This window comes from Macaca fascicularis, chromosome 2 (assembly GCF_037993035.2).
Source record: "Macaca fascicularis isolate 582-1 chromosome 2, T2T-MFA8v1.1".
Lineage (NCBI taxonomy): Eukaryota > Metazoa > Chordata > Mammalia > Primates > Cercopithecidae > Macaca > Macaca fascicularis.
In genome coordinates, this window is record NC_088376.1 from 156,900,064 (window position 1) to 156,921,750 (window position 21,687).

Below are 21,687 nucleotides of genomic sequence, written 5' to 3' on the forward strand. Positions count from 1 at the left end.
TGAGGGCAGAACTCTCATGACCCAATTGCCTCTTAAGGGTTGGGTCACCTCTCAAGACTGCCACATTGTGGATTAAATTTCAACATGAGTTTTGGAGGGGACAAATATTCAAACCATAGCACCCAGGGAGCCCTGGAAATGGTGCAAGGCCTTGGGCTTTGTGTGTCCCTCCTGTGGGGGAAGGGCCCAGGCCAGGGGAGGCCTCATGGGGAAACCAGTGGCAGCAGCAGCCCCTTCCCAGGTCCACTGGAGTTGGCCACCCCATTCCTGCTGGCAGGGCCTCTGGACACAGCCCTGGGGGAGCTCAGAGACAAATGGCCCAAGACACACCCACACTCACACATTCACACACACACAACACTCACACACTCATGTACACATGCACACTCTCACACTCATATACGCACACACTCATGCACACTCACAGTCACACACGCACAAAGGTGGGAGGCAGCACAAGGCCCAAGGCCTGGCTGAGCTGGTGTGGGCTTCAGTCTTTGGCCCAGGTCAGGGTGAAAGAGTAGATGTTCTCCAAGTTGTCAGTGCCAGAATTTAGCACCCCCTACACAGTGCACCCTCTTCACCTTACACCCCATGTAGCCCCTCACTCCTATCACCACTGGGAGGTACCCAGGGTCTGTGGGCACTCTCATCTGATCTTCTTATGCCACTTGGCAACAGGGAAACAAAGGCTTGGAGACGGAGTGGTTCGAGATCAGACAGCTGCAGGCTCCCAGAGAAAACGGTCCAATGAAGCAGAGAAACTCCAACAAATCAGAAAGTAACAAAATACATTTATTTCAAAACCATGACTGCCCAGCTCACCAAAGTCCCATAAAACCTGTGACTGCATTGCACCAGGGGCTCTGTTGGCATGGAGCCTGAAGACCCAGCGTCTTGCCAGACTGAGACCGAAGGCGGTGCCTGGGCAGGGCCAGCCGCATGGGAGAGCAGAGGAGGCCCGATGGCAGTGGAAGGCAGCTCCCAGCTGGCTCCCGGGATGGCCCCATCGTGAGGCCAGCCAAGGGAGGGCTTTCGTCCTTGGCCACACCTGTCCTTGCCAGGGTGGGCCAGGTGGGGAAGGCACAGGCTCGGGCCACACGGACACTGGTGTCAGCATTCTGTTCTGATGCACCATGAACAGGTTCAGGGGCAGGGCTGACCCCCCAAAATGGCCTTTAAAAGCCTAAAACCCTGGTTACCAAGTCCTTGCCCATCTACGGGGCCTGGAGAGGTACCTGTCAGCTGGAGCAAGTGAAGGAAGCAGGCCTCAAGCGACAGGCCGAAGCAGGCACACGCATACAGGGCCACGGGAGATGGGCTGCCCCCAAGCCCGGCCAAGTGTGCCCTGCGCCCGCTGGGCCAGCGGCCAGGTGAGTGCACGCAGTGGCTCTTGAAGAGGGGTCCTGGGGCCAGCAGCACCTGCATTCCCCGGGGTTCCTGTCGGAAAGGCACTTGCCCCGTGTGGCCACAGGCCCTCCAGGACCGCTAGTGCAGCCGCAGGTAGGAAGGGGTGGAGTAGTTGAAGAGCAGGAAGTCCATTTTGTAGAGGTCGAAGAGGCGCCGTTGGTAGAAGGGGCTGATGTCCCGGAAGAGGCGCACTGCCAGGTCGCGGGAGGCGGCGGCTCCCCGGGGCCGCGGTGGTCCGGGGAAGCTCAGGCCGGGTGCGCCCGCCAGGCCCAGCACGAAGGCCGCGTCCTCCGCCAGCGTCTCGAACTTGCCCACGATGTCGTAGCGGAGGCGGCAAGGGTGGCAGAGCGCGTGCGCACGCTCCCAGTGCTCGTTGAAGGGCTCGTCGCGCCGCGTGCGCGGGTCCAGCAGATAAGCCAGGAACTCTGCGAAGCGCACGTCGTGGCCGCGGGCCCGGGCGTCCGGGAGCGCGTGTGGCCGCAGGCGCTGAACGATACGTGTGCCGTAGCGCCTCTGGAAGGCAGCGCTGTAGGGGCGCGCGAGCTTGTTGCGGTAGGCGGACGCCAAGCGCTCGAAGGGCTCTCGCACGAACAGAAAGGCCAAGTAGGCACGTAGGCGCCGGTTGATCTCAGCGGGGCTGAAGTCTGCCAGCGAGGGCAGGCGGCCGGGCGCGTGCGCCTCGTGCGCGGGGATGGCGCGCGGGTCGCCGCGGGTTTGTCCGCTCAGCGCCAGCAGCACGCGCTTCCAGTTGGTGCACGCCACCTTGGGCACGTAGCAGTAGAGCAGGCCATGCGCGTCGTCCACCAGCACGTGCCGCAGGTCCTCTGGCTGCAGCAGGCGCTGCCGGCGTGTGTGGCGGCTACAGGCGCTGCTCAGCAGGTCGCGCCGCTGCCGGTGCACCTCCGCCAGGGTAGAGCGCGGGTCCTGCGGGCGACAGGGGACGAGACAGGGGGACGCGTCAGGGCAGCGCGGGCTCCCTGACTCTGGCTTTGCACCGGCGGGATGCGCCCGAGAATTGGGAGCAGGAGCTGGGCCGGGCACCCAAATTTGAACCCCAGGGCTGCCACTGATCACTGTGTGGTTTAGGGCCCGGGCATCTGTCCTGGGCCCGGATTTGGGAGAAACAGATTCTGACCTTGCTGAGGCTGGGAGAAGGACGCGCTGGGTATGTATGCTGTGGGGCACTCAGAGGAGGAGTGATAAGGAATTGTGGCATCAGAGTGCGCTCCGTGTGAGTACGGGCACACATGGACTCGTCGCTGTTTACTAAAAGCAGGATACTGTGTAAGAAGCAGCGCTGTTTATAATTCCACACCCAACTGAAAACTGCAGCCGCTTGTGGGCTGTCGGGCTGCTTTGTCTCAATAACAAATGGGCTGATTCTGTACTTACCAGTCAGCACTCTCCTTTGCACCTTCACTCCTTTTATTCCCCCAGCAAATTCTTATCTCAGAGCTGGGGCAGGAAGCCTGCCCCTTCTGAGCCTGTCCCTCCTATGAAAAGGAACACCGACTGGCTTTAACCTAGCACCTGCTGCGGGCCAGCAGCCTCCTCGCTCTCCGAATTAGGTCCGCAGCCCCTCGCAGCCTGAGCCATGCAGAGACCCAGGCCAGCGCGCTTCTATGCTTCCAGCTCCCCTTTCTTCAGATCCCTCCTGCCCCACCCGGGATTCTTACCTCCAAGATTAACACCCCTGCCTATGATTTTTTGTGTAAGAGTTCATAAAAGAAAGTGTTTTAACTTCTTAAAATTACATTAAGAGCCTTCAGGATATAATTAAAAAGACAATAATGAATTGCTGAGGATGTGGAGAAAGTGGAGCTTTCACGCATTGCTGGTGGGAGTGTAAAGGGGTGCCGTTGCTGTGGAAAGCAGTTTGGCAGTTCCTCAAAACCAGTAAACATGTGACTCAGCAATTCTGGTCCTAGGCATATTCTCAAGGGAACTAAAAACATACGTCGTGCAAAAACTCGTACATGAAGTTCATAGCAGCAGTATTCACATTAGCCAGAAACCCAAGTGTGCAGTGCTGAGTAGGCAAATGTATGCAGCCATCCATGCAATGGAATATGACTCAGCCATGAAAAGGAATGCGGTGCTGACACATGCCGCCACATGGGCTGACCTGGAGGATGTTATGCCAAGCGAATAGGACAATCACAAAAGGACCAGTGCCGAACAGTCCCACTTAGTGAGGTCCCTAGAGCAGTCACATCCAGAGAGAACGAAACTAGAACCTGAGTGAACTGTAGAGGACTGCTGATAGACACTGGGCTGCTGATAGACACTGGGCTGCTGATAGACACTGGGCTGCTTTTGAGGGTGATCACAATGTTTGAAAATTAGATAACGGTGATAATTACAAAACCTTGTAAAAATGCTGAAAACCAATTGTAGGGTTTGAAAGAGTGAGTTGTATGGTATGTAAGTTCTCAGTTAAGAAAAAAGCCTTCAGGGTGTTTCCGTTTCAGAGGAGGCCAAAGCAGCCTTTGGGGGAACACCAGAGCCAGGGCCTGCTTGGGAGGGTCTGATGCCAGTGGGGTGGGAATGCGCGTCTGTGGTGTGCGTGTGTGGTACACGCGTGTGGTGTGTGCCTGTGGTGCATGATGTCTCTGGTGTGTGGTGTGCATGTGTGGAGTGCATGTGTGGTGTGCATATGTTGTGTGTGTGGCATGCGTGTGTGGCATTTGTGTGTGTGTGTGTGTGTGGTGTGTGTGGTGCATGTATGGTGTGTGTGTGTGGTGTGTGTGGTGCATGTATGGTGCGTGTGTGTGGTGTGTGTGTTGTATGTGTGTGGTTTGTGTTGTATGTGTATGGAGTGTGTGCGGTGTGTTTGTGTGGTGTGTTTGTGTTTGTGTGTGGTGTGTGTTGGTATGCATGTGGTGCGTGCATGTGGTGCACACTTTTGGTAGGTGGTGTGTGTGTGTATGTGGTGTGTGTGGTGCACACCTGTGGTGCATGGTGTGTGTGTGTTGTGAGTTGTATCTGGTGTGTGTAGTGTGTGTGTGTGGTGTGTGTATGGGGTGTGTGTGTAATGTGAGTTGTGTGTGGCGTATGTGGTGTGTGTGTGTAGTGTGTGTCGTGTGGGTGGTGTGTCTGTGGTTTGTGGGAATGTGTGGCGTTTGTGGTGTGTGTGTAGTGTGCTTGTGTGGTATGTGTGGTGTGTGTGTGGTGTGTAGGGGGTGTGGGGGTGCATGGGTGGTTTGGGGTATGTGTGTGTGTGTGGTGTGGCGTGTGTGTGTGGTGTGGCGTGTGTGTGTGGTGTGTCTGTGGTGTGGGTGTTTGTGTGTGATGTGTGTGGGGTGTGTGTGGTATGTGTGTTTGTGGTGTGTGGTGTCTGTGGTGTGTCCATGGTGTGTGGCATGTGTGTGCTGTGTGGTGTGGAGTGTGTGTGGTGTGTGTGGTTGGGGGTGTGTGTGTGATGTGTGTGGTGTGTGTGTGGTATGTGTGTTTGTGGTGTGTGGTGTCCGTGGTGTGTGGCGTGTGTGTGCTGTGTGGTGTGGAGTGTGTGTGGTTGGGTGTGTGTGGTGTGTGTGTAGTGTGGGAGGTTGTGTGTGTGGTGTGTGTGTGGTATGTGTGTGGTATGTGTGGTGTATGTGTGTGGTGCGTGGTGTCTGTGGTGTGTGCCATGTGTATGATGTGGGGGGTGTGTGGTGTGTGTGGTGTTATGTGCTGTGGGGTGTGTGTGTGCTGTGTGTGGTGTGGAGTGTGTGTGTGGTGTGTGTGGTTAGGTTTGTGTTGTGTGGGGTGGTGTGTGTCGTGTGGGGTGTGTGTGTGGTATGTGTGCAGTGTGTGTGGTGTGTATGTGTGGTGTGTGTGTGATGTCTGTGGTGTGTGTGCAGTGTGTGTGGTGTGTGTATGGTGTGGGGTATGTGGGGTGTGTGTGGTGTGGGGTGCGTATGTGTGTGGTGTGTGTGCAGTGTGTGTGGTGTGTTTGTGGTGTGTGTGTGTGTCCGTGTACACTCCTGCACACATGTGCACACTGTGCTCCTGATGCCTTTAAAACTATCCCACAGACGTCTAAAATACACTAAGTGAGAAAACCAAAGGGCAGAACAGGGCTTCACACTGATGTTGAAAAAGGGAAATATAAACCGTTTCACAAAGGGTGGGTGGGGGAGACTTATTCTTTTAGAGATCTGTTCAGACTTAGTCACAGAATCCACAAGCCTGGGACTGGCTTCACAATCATCCCAGGTGGGAAGGCAGCGCTTCCCTGAACCCTACTTCTTGCATACGTTTGAATTTTTCAAAATGAAAAGAGGCAGACAGACATAGGACAGACGTGCCTGTAGGTGAGATTCTGAAGAAGTTACCATAAGCACACGGCAAACCAGTGTACACTACTTACACACCTAGAGCATGTCTGGAAGGACACCCAGGAACCTGGTGGCCTCTGAGGGGACAGGTGCTGGACAAGGAGACCTACTCTTCACTGTACCTAACCTTCTGTAGTGTCAAATGCCATGTCATGTGCTTACATTTAACAAATCTCACCATTTTGAGAAATGGTGAACCCTGAGGACATCATGCTAAGTGAAATAAGACAATCACTTAGCCACCCTCACCATGGGAGGGCTGCCAGGTCCAGCCATGCTGTGGGGGTCTGGGGACACCTGGGAGACCCTGTTTCCACTGTCAGGGCTGACCTCAGAAGCCTAGCTCCACCTGGTGCCAGGAGAGGCTTTCCTCCCGGGGCCCACAGTCAAGGTCTGCTTTCAGCTTTTAGATGACCCAACACATTACTTGTGGCAGGGAATGTTGGCCATCCGGCCACCTGTCAGTCTTCCTCCTTCCTTGCCAGCAGACCCCGGCTGTGTCAGGGCATGAGCCCAGCCTCGGGGAGCCGGATCTTCAGCTTCGTGTGCTGTTGCTGAAGCACTGGGTCCGGGGGTTCCGGGGGGATGTGGCCTGGCTCTGCCTGAGGTGATATCAGGGGAAGTTAGCCAGATGGCTCCCAAGAAAGACTCCCTTAGGGTGAAAAGTCAGGGGAAACCCTTACCCTACCACTCATTTTCTGCCTGGGATGCCCTCCTGTGAGGTGTCTGCAGCCCTGGCAGTCTCTTACAGCCAGGAGGCCAGCTCTGTAACAGAAGTCAACATCCAGAGGACGATGGTGCGCGCTGGCTGCTGCTGAACCGTGGGCTGCCGGTCTCCGAGCAGCTCAAGAGTGAGCACTAACTGTCCTCATGGCTGGAAGCAGCTTGGGCTGCCACTGCTGTTGCTCATAGGTCCATGAATACCCATTTTACAGAAGACGAAACTGAGGCTAAGGGGAAATGAGTTGCCTGAGGTCACACAGCGCTCACTGGGGAAGCCAGGGCTCCAACTCAGGCCCCTTGGGACTCTAAAGCTGGACCTGTGTCCACTGTCCAGGGCTGCACCTACAGCTCCCGTCCTCACTCCTCCCCATGCCTGTTTCCTTGTCTGTAAACAGGGGCAATAACGGCCCCACCTTATGGGTTGCCGTAATGAGTCCACAGAACTAAAGGGCCTGGCACGAGATCAGCACTTGTTGGCCAGATGGTTTTTATTACTTTCTTTCTCCAGCCGCAAGGTGCTAAGCCTCCAGGGACTTGACACCCAATGGTCACAGGGTCCTCAGGCCGTGTAGGGCCATCTGCCCCTCAGAAGCCGCCAGAGCTAGTGGAACCCAGTGCCCTACTGAGTGCCTGTCCTACCGTCAGCCTGCTGTGTGGCCCAGGGCCAGTCAGTCACTCTCTCTGTGAAGGAAGGCCTCCCTACCTGCTCGTAGGCTTGGGCCAGATGAGCTCCACAAGCCCCTTCGGCTCAGCCCTCAGGATCTGGTGAGCACCACATACCCAACACCACCCTGATCTTTCTCTACACAGCAGTCCAAGGGATACCCCAAAAGTGAAAATCTGATGCTGTCCTTCCTGGCTTAAAACCTTTCATGGCTCAGCCGGCGCGGTGGCTCACGCCTGTAATCCCAGCACTTTGGGAGGCCGAGGCGGGCGGATCACGAAGTCAGGAAATCGAGACCATCCTGGCTAACACGGTGAAACCCTGTCTCTACCAAAAAATACAAAAAATTAGCCGGGCACGGTGGCGGGCACCTGTAGTCCCAGCTACTCGGGAGGCTGAGGCAGGAGAATGGCTCAAACCCGGGAGGCGGAGCTTGCAGTGAGCTTGCAGATTGCTGCACTCCAGCCTAGGAGACAGAGCAAGACTCTGTCTCCGGGGGAAAAAGAAAATCACCTCCATGACTCCCTGCTATCCTTGCACACATGCAGGGCCTGCGTGCTGCCCCCACTTCTCCAGGCTCCCCTAGTGCTCCCTCTCCTGTCCTCCACTCCCCGCCAGACCTTTGGCACAGCTATTCCCTCTGCCTGTGGTGCTCGGCCCCTCCTGTCTGCCTGTTGACTCTTGCTCTTCAGTCTCAGCTCCAGTGTCGCTTCCTTGGAGAGGAGTTCCTCTCCCGCTTCTAAACTAGGACCCTCTCAGGAGAGCTCTTGTTGCACCTCGTACTCCCCTTTAGAGCAGAATTAGTTAAGTATTAGTGTGGGTGGTGATCGGATGACATCTTTCCCTGCTGAACTGGTGGCTCCACTAGGGGAGGGACCTGGCTGACCTGCTTGCTGCTGGATCTCAGCATCCTGAACACAGTCTGCATGCAGTGGGTGCTCAATACATGCTGTCTGAATAAGTACTTCTGCGTGTGTGTGTGTGTGTGTGTGTGTGTGTGTGAGAGAGAGAGAGAGAGACAACCAGAGTCTGGGGTTCTTGGTGGTGGGGTACAGTTGTATGTGTGTGTTTGGGATTGTGCATGGTCCCTGCAGGCCCCCAGCTGAAGTTGGGTGTGTGGGCCAGCGAACCGCCTGGTCCATCTGCTTGAGAATCACACCGGGGCTGGGGGTCCCTGCACACCTCCCCACTGCAGCATGCACTGAGATTTGGTCTCCCACTAGACTGTGAACTTCCTGAGGGCAGGTACAGGGTCTGTTTTGACTCTTTTTTATCTGCAACACAAAGAACTGTGCCTGGCCTCAGACTGTTGATGGATGGGAAGATAGGTAGGTAGAGACCCCAGGTCTCTCATCTTACCCCCAAGATTTGCCCTTGTCAATGCTCTCTGACAAAGCCTGGGTTTGGGGAGGACGCCCTTCCATGCCCCAGTGTGGGGTCCAGTCTCATGCCAACAGGTCTGCACTGTTGCTGTCAGGCTCCTGGCTGGGATGGAGGGGGGCATGCCTGGGTTGGGGGTCTGTCCACCTACCTGGTCCAGGTCATAGAGCTTCTGCAGGGGGCTTCTCCTCTCCCCACCAAGCCAGCTGGAGCCCAGGGCTCTGTTTCCAAATACTGTGGGCATAAGGAGAGAGGTGTAGCCACCACATCAGAGGGACTTGCATGGAACTGGGGGGCTGGCCAACCCATCTAGGCAGATTTGACCCACCTCTGGCACTCAATTTCCTTCCCGGGTCTTGCCTACCTCCTAGGGGCACGGTGGAATGGGGAACGGCAGGGGGTACTAACGGGGCAGAATTACACCAGGGTAGTGTCTTGTGTCATTCCTGCTCCCATGTCCTACCCTCCAAAGTTGGAGGGTACCAAGCAAGAGGGGACAAGTGGGAAGGTGATACCCAGCCCACCAACCCTCTAGGAAAGTCCAGATCACTCAACCTCACCCACTGCCATCTGCCCTGGCCTCATGCCCCACCCCTGTGGGGCTCACCAGGCTGGCTGGCTGCCCAGCACCCCCAGATCCTGTGTATGGGCAGACAGAAAGGTTTGGGCAACAGTGGAGATGGCACAGTAGGCTGCAGCCTCTCAGTGCCACCTTGCTAGGCTGGGTGACCCACTGTGGATGCCTGTGGCAGCAGTGCTTCCCCATCAGGGAATATGCTGCTTCGCATGGAAGGAGGTTCAGTCATCTCCAGATAAGGAGAGGGATGACATCTGTCTGTCTCCCGACTGAGGAAAGTGATGCTGTCTGTCTGTCTGTCTCCCGGCCGAGGACAGGGATGCTGTCTGTCTGTCTGTCTCCCGACTGAGGAAAGTGATGCTGTCTGTCTGTCTGTCTCCCGACTGAGGAAAGTGATGCTGTCTGTCTGCCTGTCTCCCGGCCGAGGACAGGGATGCTGTCTGTCTGCCTGTCTCCTGGCTGGGGACAGGGATGCTGTCTGTCTGTCTGTCTCCCAGCTGAGGACAGGGATGCTGTCTGTCTGTCTGTCTCCTGGCTGGGGACAGGGATGCTGTCTGTCTGTCTGTCTCCTGGCTGGGGACAGGGATGCTGTCTGTCTGTCTGTCTCCCAGCTGAGGACAGGGATGCTCTCTCTCTGTCTACTGGCTGGGGACAGGGATGCTGTCTGTCTCCTGGCTGGGGACAGGGATGCTGTCTGTCTGTCTCCTGGCTGGGGACAGGGATGCTGTCTGTCTGTCTGTCTCCCAGCTGAGGACAGGGATGCTGTCTGTCTGTCTGTCTCCTGGCTGGGGACAGGGATGCTGTCTGTCTGTCTGTCTCCTGGCTGGGGACAGGGATGCTGTCTGTCTGTCTGTCTCCCAGCTGAGGACAGGGATGCTGTCTCTCTGTCTGTCTCCCAGCTGAGGACAGGGATGCTGTCTCTCTGTCTGTCTCCCAGCTGAGGACAGGGATGCTGTCTCTCTGTCTGTCTCCCAGCTGAGGACAGGGATGCTCTCTCTCTGTCTCCTGGCTGGGGACAGGGATGCTGTCTGTCTCCTGGCTGGGGACAGGGATGCTGTCTGTCTGTCTCCTGGCTGGGGACAGGGATGCTGTCTGTCTGTCTGTCTCCCAGCTGAGGACAGGGATGCTGTCTGTCTGTCTGTCTCCTGGCTGGGGACAGGGATGCTCTCTCTCTGTCTACTGGCTGGGGACAGGGATGCTGTCTGTCTCCTGGCTGGGGACAGGGATGCTGTCTGTCTGTCTGTCTCCCAGCTGGGGACAGGGATGCTGTCTGTCTGTCTCCTGGCTGGGGACAGGGATGCTGTCTGTCTCCTGGCTGGGGACAGGGATGCTGTCTGTCTGTCTCCTGGCTGGGGACAGGGATGCTCTCTGTCTATCTGTCTCCTTGCTGCAATCCTCAGTTTTCCTAGAACTATTGTAAGTAAAAATCTGTTTACCTATAAGTGTATTCCGTTACTCAAAATCTTTTTAAGGAATATCTTTTTAAGCATAGTCAATTAATATTAATATGTTCTCAGTAATATAGCCAATATATATGATCATATGCTTCTGGATCCCATTTTCATGAATATGATGATGATGCATATTAATAAACTAATAAGGTGTAAGGTGATCTTTGAAAAGATCTCAAAAACTGGCGAGGCTTTTGCTAGACTGACCAAGGAGAAAATAGAAAAGACTCAAATTACTAAAAACAGGAAAGAAAGAGGGGATATTACTACTGACTTTAAAGAAACAAGAAAGGATTACAAGAGAACCATGAACACATGTAGCCTAACAAATGAGAAAACATGTAAGAAATAGACAAATTCCTAGAAAGACAGAAATTCCTGAAATTGACTCAAGAAGAAATATAAAATCTCAGCAGACCCACAAGTCAAGATGTTGAATTACTAATAAAAAAAAATCCCACAAACAAAAGCCCAGGATCAGAGGGTTTCACTGGTAAATTTTACTAAATGTTTACAGAATTAACACCAACCTTTCATAAACTCTTCCAAAAAACAGAAGAGGAGAGAACACTTCCTAACTCATTACATGAGGCCAGTATTATCTAGATGCCTAAACCACACAAAGACATCACAAGAAAAGGGAACTACAGAACCATGCCCTTTATGAATATAAGTGCAAAGTTCTCAAGAAATACAGGCAAACCAAAAATAACATCCTGTGAAAAAGTTTATTTTCCATGACCAACTAAGAATGGATCCCAGGAATACAAGATTGGCTAAATATACACAAATCAATCAATGTAATACATTATATTAATAGAATCAAGAAAAAAGCCCACACGCTTATCAAGAAATGCAGAAAAAGCATTGGACAAAATCCAATACCCTTCTTCATCACAAAACACACTGAACAGCTTAAGAATAGAAGGAAACTTTGCCAAACTGGTAAAGGGCATCAAAGAAAAACCCTCAGATAATAGTGAAAGACTGGCAGCTTTCTCCCTAAGATCAAGAGCAAGGAAAGAGTGCCTGCTTTTGCCACTTCTATTAATTGTACGGGAGGTTTTATCCAGGGTAATTGGTCAGGGAAAATAAATGAAAGGCATTCAGGTTGGAAAGTAAGAAGTAAAACTATGTCTATTCATAGATGACATAACCCTATATATATAGAAAACCCTAAAGAATTCACAAACCATAAGAGCTAATGAATGGGTTCAGCAAGGTTACAGGATACAATATTAATATACAAAAGTCAATTACATTTCTATATACTAGCAATGAATAATCAAACAATATCAAAAATAATAAAGTAATAAAGAAGAAGTTGATAACAAAGGAAGTATAAGACCTGTACACTGAAAACTATGAGACACCACTGAAAGAAATTAAAGACCCAAATGAATGGAAAGACATTTCAGGTTCGTGGATTGGAATACTTAATGTTGTAAAGATGGCAATACTCCCCAAAGTCATTTACAGATTCTTTGCAATTCCTGTCAAAATCCCAGCTGCCTTTTTTGCCAAAATTGACAGCTGATCTTTAAATTCATGTGGAAATTGAAGGGATTCAGAATATCCAAAACAATCTTGAAAAAGAACAAAGTTAGAGGATTCACATTTCCTGATACCACAACTTTACTATATGGCTACAATAATCAAGACTGTGTGGTGCTGGCTAGGAGAGACATATAGATGAATGAAATAGCATTGAAAGTTTAGAAACAAACCCTTACATTTATGGTCAGTTGATTTTTGATGAGGGTGCCAAGACAATGCAATAGGGAAAGGACAGTCTACAATAAGTGGTGCTGAGACAGCTGGATATTTGCATGCAAAAGAATGAAGTTGTACCCCTTCATACCACAAAGAAAAACTAACTCAAAATGGATCATAGTGCTAAACACTGAAGTTAAAACTATGAAACTCTTAAGTGAAAACACTGACATAAATCTCCATGACCTTGGATTAGGTGATGATTTATTAGATACGATGCCAAAAGCACAAAGAAACAAAATTTTAAAAAACAGATAAATTAGACTATATCAATATTAAAAACATTTGTGCTTCAAAGCACACTATCAAGAAGGTGAAATGACAATCCACAGTTGGAAGAAAATATTTGCAAATAATCTCTCTGATAAGGAACTAGTACCCGTAACATATGGAGAACTCTTACAATGGAACAATAAAAGACAGCCCAATTTTTTAAATGGGCAAAGAATCTGAACAGACATTTCTCCAAAGATATACATATGGCAATAAGCACATGAAAAGGTGCGCAACATCACTAGCCATTAGTGAAATAGAAATCAACACCATGAGGATGGTTATTTTAAAAGACAGTAAATAACAAGGATGTGGAGAAATTGGAGCCCTCATATATTGCTGGTGGGGATGTAAAGTGGTGCATCCATGAGGGAAATCAGTTTGGCAGTTTCTTAAAAAGCTAAGCTTAGAATTACCATACAACCCAGCAATTCCTCTCCTAAGTATGTTCCTAGAACTGAAAACTTGTTCACACAAAAACTTATACACAAATGTTCCCATTGGTGTTATTCATGATAGCCCCAAAATGGAAACCACCCAAATCCATCAGCTGATGAATGGATAATGAAAACGCGGTATATCCTTAACATGGGCTATTAATTGACCATAAAAGGAATGAAGGACTGACTCATGCTTCCGTGTGGCTGAACCTTGTAAACGTTATGTTAAGTGAAAGAAGCCAGACATAAAAGGTCACCTAAGACACGATTCCATTTATATGAAATGGCTGTCTTAATATGTCCATAAGAGTTCATAAAAACATTGAATATTCATAAGAAGAATATGTTCAAGAATTCAGGAACATGTGAGAAAAGAAGAATAAATGCTTCTGTGATCCTTGGCCTTCAACCAAATGAAGAGTCTATAAATGTCACTAAGAAGAATCTATTCACTTGAGACAAACTTCTGGCACACCAGTAAACTTGGGAAATCTGAGAAACTGGTCTGTTGGCAAACTGACCTAGAGCAGTGGTTCCCAAACTTCAGCTTGTGTGAGGCCCAATAAACTCAAGAGTCCCTGGCCCCACCTCTGGAGTTTCTGGTCCAGCAGGTTGTGGAGCGGGGCCCAAGAATCTGCATTTCCAGCAGCTCCAGGTGAGGCTGCGGCTGCTGGTCTGGGAGCGTGCTTTGAACCGGCTGCGCCAGTGCAGTGCCCAGCAGGCAGAACATGGTCTGTGCTGAATAAACAGAGGTTCATGGAAGGAACAGTTGGCAGCTGGACGGGCCTTGCACTGGCCTCCAGAACCCTGCTGCATGTACCTAAATCCCATCGTCCAGAACCCTGCTGCGTGTACCTGAAGCCCACTGTCCAGGGTCCTGCCGCCCCCTGCCTGCCTCAGGCCCCCTTTGCGCCCCAGGCCATATCCTGTAAGGCCCAAGAACAAGGGCCAGACTCCAGTGACCAGGGCATGCAGAGGAGGCTGAGGCCCTCGGAGGTTCAGGACTGCCTGTGTCTCCAGGCCACTGACCAGCCCAGCATTTGACCTTGCGTCTCCAGACAGTCAGGGATCTAAACTGCTGGACATATCCCAGGAACGACACCGTCATCAGAAAAGGAGCTGACAGGAGAGGGCAGCAATGCTGGCTGGTCATGCAGGTGCGGGGAGACCCAGGCTGGGTCTGGCCTGAGTCTAGCAGCAGCCATGGGGAGCTCCGCTGGTGCCACACCAGGCAGGACAGAGCCAGGCACCCCACGAGAGGAGGCCGGACCTTCTCGCCATGTTGCAGATGAGACGTGTCCCTTTCCTGGGGACTGTGGCTGGGGACTGAGGAAGAACTGGTGTTCAGCAGTCTGTGTTCTGTGGGCAGGGGGTGGAGGGGCAGTCACAGTGACTAACAAGCAGACCCAGGCCTGTCTCCGCCCCAGGGTCCTGCTACTTGGAGGCTCCCAGTCTTCTGGAAACGCCAGCCCTTGCATAAGACCTCTCATTTCCTGGCCAAACCACAGCCTGCAGGAAAGTGGGTACCATAACAGACCCCAGGGGCCAGTGGGTAGAAAGGAAAAGGGAGCAGGCACCAGAGAGAGGCCCAGAATAGCTGCGGCCAGTGATTACAGGGCTGGGCCACCTCCACCCAGCCCCACCCTGCCCCGAGGAGCCTGGGCCCTGCAGACAGGCAGGCTGCCATGGAGGGACAGATGGGCACAGGAGGTCAGAAGGGGGGTATCTTGTGGATCCCTGGGTCCAACCCTGACTTGGCCAGCTGGGGACTGGCCCCAAACAGGGCCACAATGGGGCATCCACCTCCTCCACCCCATCATCCCAAACCCCCTTGCCTGTGTCCTCTGTACCCCAGCCCCTCCACTGGGCCCTAGGTCCCAGGTTCCCTGCCACCCCCTGCCAAGGGGACAGTGGAGCAGACAGGAGAGGGAGAGCCAGGCAGTGTAGCCCAGGAGGGCCAATCCCAGAGCGGCACAGGGAAAGCCACGCGGTGACTGCTTAGAAAAAGGAAACAAAACCAGCAGGAGGTTAGGGAGACAGGGGAGAGAAGGGGGAGAGGACGCTGGGAGGGGAGGAGGGATGGGAGGAGGGCCAAAAACAGTAACAGAGACAGGGAAACAGTGATGGACGACAGGGCCTGAGGCTGGGAGAAAGAGGAGGAAGAGACAGAAGGAGACAGAGCGTGGTGGGGGGTGCAGGTGCTTAGTGCACAGTGCCAGGTGCTTAGTGCACACTGACATACTTATCCCTGTCATGTAGAAACCATCATTATCCCACTTGATGGGGGGAAACTGAGGCAAAGAAATTTGCCCGAGGCCTCACAGCTTCCTTGCTATGCCAGAAATAGAATTTGACCCCAGGCCACCGGTGCCAGCGTCTGCACCCTTAACATCCATGCTGTCCTGCCTCTGGGTGCCCCCTCATCCTGACCTTGACACCTGTCACCCCTCACGGCACCCGTAGGCCAGTGGGCCCCACTTCACTGACCCACGACGAAATACCAGCCCAGGGAGGGAGAGCAGAGAGAGCTGCTCGAGGCCACATGATTGATGCACAAAGGACACCTGCACACATCATGTTGCAAGGCCTCCTCTGCCAATCAAGATACCGGGCGAAACACCACACTGGAAACCTACAACAGAAGCACGACCATCATCCTCGGCGTGCCCACCACCCTCCACACGCCCACCTCAGCCAAAGCAGGGCTCACGCCCTGTGCAGGGTGAGGGCACAGCCATCATGTAGGGGAATGCTGTTTGGAGACTTCCCAGTCCAGCAAGCAGAGATGATGACACTTGGCTTCTGGTTAATAAGTTCCAGCAGGTCACAGTGTTGCAAGAGCAGACAAGCAGGGCAGCCAGGCCCCAGCAATCTCCCACCAGCAGGCATGGGCTCCCACATGGCCTCCAAGGGCCTCTGCCCTGCCCCATTCCTTGCCCCAGGGGCCTTCTGGGGTGACCTGCATGTCTCAGAGTTAGGGACATTCCTTCTGGGGATCAGGCCCAAGGGAGGGACATGGACAAGCCCTTCGCGTATTATAAGAAGCAATTCTGTTGTTTAGGGGGAGAGAACTAGAGATCCCTCCATGTGTATTTAGTTCATACTCCATTTGCGGAACTCCACAGACCATCTGGAATGGAACCCCAGTCTGCCCAGATCCTCCGTGGGCACAGTGCCGTCAGCTGTGCCTCCAGAACCCTCCGGATCCCCACTTCCACCTTCCCTGCCCCCAGCCAGCCCCGGGTAGGCCCCAGGGCTCTCCCTGGGACAATTACTAAGACTGGAAAGAGACACTTCACCTGTCTCCTATTTCTCCTCGCCCCACCTGGGTGATCTCTAAACCCATGGGGCTTCCCACTACTTACAGCAAACCCTGGTTCCCGCCCAGGCCCACCAGTACACCACCACCCTTCCCAGTTCACCACTCGGCTCCAGCCACAGCAGTCTTTATTGCTGAAATATTTTGATTTCTGTGCAGGTTGACCCCTCTGGAAGGTCAGTTCTACAGGGAAGGAGAGTTTTTGCTTTTCTGTAACCCCTGTGCCTTGCCCAGTGCCAGTGACTATTTATTTAAAGACTGATGCCCTCTGACAGCCATAGGAAGAACACCCCAGACCCTAGCATCCCATTCAAGGCTATTCATGACTGAGCCCCAACTTAGAGTATCTTCCTGCCTCCCATCCCACCATTCTCTCTCGAGGACCCAGAGCCCCACCCACAGCACATCCCTTCACACCCCAGGCCATTTCACTCCTCCATGCTTTTCTCTGTGCCATTCCTTCTGCTTCCAGTTTCCTCTCCTCATTTTCCTACCTGTTAAACTCCTATGCAGCTTTCAAAGCCCAACACAAGTGCCCCTGCCCTATAGAATGGAAAGAAAAAGGATTTGGGGTTTCAGCTGGGATTTAAATCCTGGCCCCGTACTTCCTGACTTGAGCAAGCAACTTCCTTTCTCTTGATCTTTTCCCCTCTGCAAAACAGGATTACCAGTTCCTGTTCTGCAGAGCTGCCCAGCTGCCAGCTTGCCTCTTCTCACGGTACTCTCTGGACGTCCTCTGAACTTGGGACACTCCAGCAGTACCTGAAGATGGACAGCAGCACGGAGAGCATCTACCAATTTGGCCCCAGCAGCCTCTCCCACTCCTTCTGCCCACCCACCAGAGGAGGAAGCCTGCCAGGCCTTCAGCTCATGTGATTCCGATAGGCTCCCCTCCGCCTCCGCCACCTGCTAGGATAGGCATGTGGCCTAGGCCTGTCCAGTCACAGCCTCCCAGCCCTTCCTGCCACCTGACTGGCTCTGAGATGGGCACTTGAGACCCAGACTGGGCCAATGGACGCCTCCTTGGGACTTTGGCTGGAATCAGTGGCAAAGGAGCCCTCTCTGGCTTTGGGTTGGAGTTGCTGAACTGTGCAGCTGAGAGTGAGGCTATGGCAGAGAAAAGCTAAACTACAGCTGGAGGTATGATCTGAACCCCAAGATCTATGCCTGTCCGAGGCAGAGGCACCTGGCCTTTTCAGTCACAGGCACAGACCCACTCCCTCCCAGCTGCAGGGAGTCTGAATGGGGTTGGGTTTGTCCTCAGCGAGGCTACCACTGTGTGCCATCGGGTGGCCCACGGTCTTAGCTTCCTTGCCTGCCTAGGGGTGAGCAGGGGCTGGGATGGGATGCAGAGGCCCGCCTGGCTCCAAGAGGAACACCTGTGACTCCAAACACTGGGACAGATGCTCAGCCCTGCGGCCGTGGGAGTGGAATGGGGGAAGGGGGCTAGTGCCAACACTGCTCTCTCCAGTGTCTCAGAGGCAGAAGACATAGAGCTGAGATCTTGGATTTTCCTATTAAAAATGTAAGCTCCTCGAGGCAGGGGGATTTCTAAGCTTTGTTCCCCACTGTCTCTCAGCACCTAGACATATGCTTGGCATGAGCAGGCAACCAACAGGTCTGTGGTCTGTGGTCCGTGGTGTGCCAGCCACGGGAAGCATGGCCACCATGCCCAGGCAAGAACACAGAGGGAGCCAAGGGGCCGCAGGAGACCCAGGGGTCTGCCGCTGGGCGCTGCCGCTGGGCACTGGGGGTGAGGGTGGGGTGATGAGGGCAGTGGTGCTCTGGGCAGCTGCCCCACCTTTCTGGAATCTCCTCCTCCCTGGGACCCTAGGCATGAGGCCAGTGCTGGTGGTGGAGCCCTGAGGCTGAGGCTGTGGGTGTGGAGGGGCTGCCGCACACCTCCCCCTACTAGAATGTCTCTGAGCTCCCTGGGGCAGCAAGATCCCCAGGCCTGAGCCAGTAGCCCTTCAGTGGCCCCTTGCCCAACTTATGACAGCACCTCTTGCTCTGGAGAAGGAGGGGATGGTGCTGGGCCTGACCTTTAGGGAGAAGGGGCTGAAATTCCTCCTGGGTTCTGGAGCCCTCATTCCCAGGCCAGAAGCCCTCACAGGGCACAGACCACATCCCTTCCAACTCAGGCATGGCTGCAGAGACACTGCAGGCCCTCGTGAGGCCATTTCCAGAGGCCAAGGGCAGGAGATGCCCCTCCAGCAGGACTACCCTGGCAGGAAAAGACCTTTCCCAGCTGAGTGCCCTCCCTGCATGCCACCTGCAGGCCCCCAAGCATGGTCTCAGCCAAAACTTCAGCTCAGGGCTTGGGAGGGAGAAAAGCCAGTGGGAGAGGCTGGATAGGTTGGTCTGGTTAACTCTTGCTCGCCCAGGGTCACTCACAAAGCATGATGGCTGGAAACAGGCCATGGGAGAGGTACAAGAGAGCCTGGCAGAAACAGAGAGAGATTCTGAGACGCTGGGTGAGAAGGTCATGGCCAAGGGTAGGACAGGCCAGGTGCAGAGCCCAGCCTGCACAGAGGCTAGGAAGGGAGGTTTGGAGCCGCCCTCCTAACACCTGCTGTCTCTTCCCAGGCTCTGCAGGAGAGGGAGGGAGGTCGGAAGGAACAAAGCCCAGAAGGTGACTAGTACCTTGGCTTGTTTCTCATCCCTCAAACCCGGGTAGAGTAGGTGACTGGAGAGAGATATCCCACAGAGACATGGGGACACAGACACTCCATGCGGTCACTCAAAGATGTATGCTCCTTTGCAGACACTCCCCAGGACCCAGGCACTCAGGTGTCCTCTAACATCCCACACTGAGCCCTGAGGGGCCAGTAGCCACCAAGCCCTGCCCTGTCTTAGTACTGGGTAAACATCTGTCACTGAATGACTGGGTGGACAGAGGCTGTGGCAGCCACAGACACTGAGTCCACACCCCAGACTGCCAGGAGACTGTCTGCTCTACACCGCTAGCCAGCTCACAGAAGGGGTGGTGGGGGTGTTGGAAGGAGAGACCCCAGCCCTATCCCATGGGCTTGGGGAGGCATCCAGGTTTGACCTGCTGTGTTCTGGGCACACAAGGGGCAGGGGGCAGTGTGAGGGGCAGGGGGTGTGGGCAGAGGCCTCCCCAAGTCCTGATATCCTCAAGTCTTGGGCCACTCCCACCCCCACTGCCCAACATCCCAGCCCACCCTGGACCTAGTTACTTACTCCCTGGGACTGTGTCTGCCAGGTTCCAAGGGTGGGGCCCAGGATTCTCAGAGCCCACACTGGGGGTGGGGAGGCAGACTGAGACGTCCCACCTGGCACACATACCACATACAAGGAAAGGCAAACAGCCCTGAGGTCAGGAGGCCGGGGTGCTGGCTGGGCCCCTCCAGCCCCAAGGAGATTGTGTAGCCAGCATGTTGCCACCACACCCGTCTCCCTACCTCTCTGGCCTGCTTCGATTTGTGTGAAATGCGTTGATGGGAGGCTTCACATGAGCTGAGGAGAGACTCAGAGCACAGACTCAGCACCGGTGGAGCCCAGGGCACTCAGCTCTGCAGTCATGACTAGTTGCCTCAGTTTCCCCAGCCAGACCACGAGGTGGGTGCACAGGAGTCCCAAACCTTACCCGGTGTGGATTTCAGGGTGGAGCAGGGAGTGGCACCCACTGCACAGTAGGACAACCGAGGGACCCGACCGAGTGGCCCAAGCTTCCCCTCCTATGCTCATGGGCCGAGCAGCGCTCACGTCCAGGGGCTCCCGGCTGCCCAGGGGAAGGGGGCGAAGGTAAGGGAGACGGCCTTCCTGGATTGGCCAAATGCCCTCTACTCCCCACAACTGACCCCGGTCTCCAGGCACCGGCTGTGGGACCCAAATAGTCACCGCTCTGGGAGTAGATAACTCCGGAGAAGGAGCAAGAGCCTTTGCTCGTGGGGGCGTCTAGGGCCTTTCTGTGCCCCACCAGCCACCCTGCCCGCCACTCCTAGCCCCAGCCAGGAAGGAGATGGCAGGTGTCCCCGCCGCTGTCGAGGGGTCAGGCCGCGGTGGGAGCGTTTGCTTGCGGTTGCGCGGCTGGGCCGGCGAGCACTCACCCGGACTCAGGGTGCGGGGCGCGGCGCACAGGAGCAGGAGCGCGGCGCCTAGACAGGCGGCAGCCAGCACGCGCTGCCGCCAGCAGCGCCTCCCCATGCTGTGCCGGGCGCGCGGCGGAGGACAGTCCGCTGGGTCCGGCTGGGGGCGGAGGTGCCCTGGCCCAGGACCCCGCCCCGGCAGCGCAGCGCCTACCAAGACGCGCGGCGCCGCGCAGGGCAGGGGAGCACGGCAACTGGACCGCAGCCCCACGAGCCCCTGCGAGTCGCTGGGGACTGAGTAGACGGGACAGAGTGGGGCGGCAGGCCCAGTCTTCTTTTCGTGCCCAGTCTTCTTTTCGTGCCTGCACCCTCACCTGATAGAATGGGGCCGAAGTCCAGGGCTCGAGGGCGGAGACTGATTGGGGAAGCCCCTCGCCCCTAGGCTCCGCCCCTAGTGTTTGCCCCGAGGTGCCGTTATCCACCCAAGGCCAAGAGGTATTGTCGCGTTGGCGTGCCCCACCCCGGGCGGTGTCCCCTTGCCATTTTGCTGCCTTAGATGCCAGGGGCCCAAGGGCTGATCCGAGATGAACCAAGGAGCCTAGTAGAGCGTTGCCCTGTCCATGGTTCTCTGGGACCCCTGCCCTCAGTAGGAGGCCTAACAGTGTCCCTCCTTCCCCGACCCAAGGCTTGCTTTCCCTGTACCCTTGCTTTTCTCTGGGGTTTCCAGGTCCTGCCTGAATCTAGCTCGTGCAGATGGCGCTAGCCTCTGGACAGAGAGGGAGTGTCTCAGCTTACATCCCCCGGGGAATGGAGTTTGTTGCGCCTCAGCGTGTCACCCACAACTTCTCTGAGCACCATGTGAGCACCGAGGACTTGCCAGGGACTGTGTGTGTGTGTGTGTGTGTGTGTGTGTGTGTGTGTGTGTGTGTGTGTGTGTGTGTTGGGGGGTGGAGGGGGGGAGGTGAGAGTAAAGTCCAGCCTTTGAAAGACACACACATTCAGCTAGCCCTGAGTGGGAGCCCACGCCTAACCGTAGGGTCTTGCTGCCCGGAAGTCAGGCTAGCAGGGAACCGGAGGGTGCAGCTGGCACTGTGTGTGCGAATGAGTGTGTTGGAGACAACATTTAGCAGTGTGAGTGCATGGGATAGGGTACTGCGTTAAACTCCAGGTTTTTTGGAGTTTTTTTTGTATAAATGTAAGGGACACAAGTGCAGTTTTGTTACATGAATATATTATACAGTGGTGAGGTCTGGGTTTTCTGTGTAACCATCACCTAAATAATGTCCATTGTACCCACTAAATAATT

The 21,687-nt window shown here is 54.4% G+C and overlaps 1 protein-coding gene across 1 annotated transcript; it reads right to left on the reverse strand.

Moving 5' to 3' along the window:
• Nucleotides 1-774: 774 nt before the first annotated feature.
• On the reverse strand, nt 775-20,757 carry CHST13 (carbohydrate sulfotransferase 13). Its single transcript, XM_005547901.4, has 3 exons — nt 20,403-20,757; nt 8,648-8,730; nt 775-2,334 (listed from the first exon to the last, which is right to left on the reverse strand). Exons 1-3 carry the CDS (start codon nt 20,497-20,499, stop codon nt 1,489-1,491), a joined length of 1,026 nt encoding a protein of 341 aa, XP_005547958.3. The 5' UTR covers nt 20,500-20,757; the 3' UTR covers nt 775-1,488.
• Nucleotides 20,758-21,687: the final 930 nt, after the last annotated feature.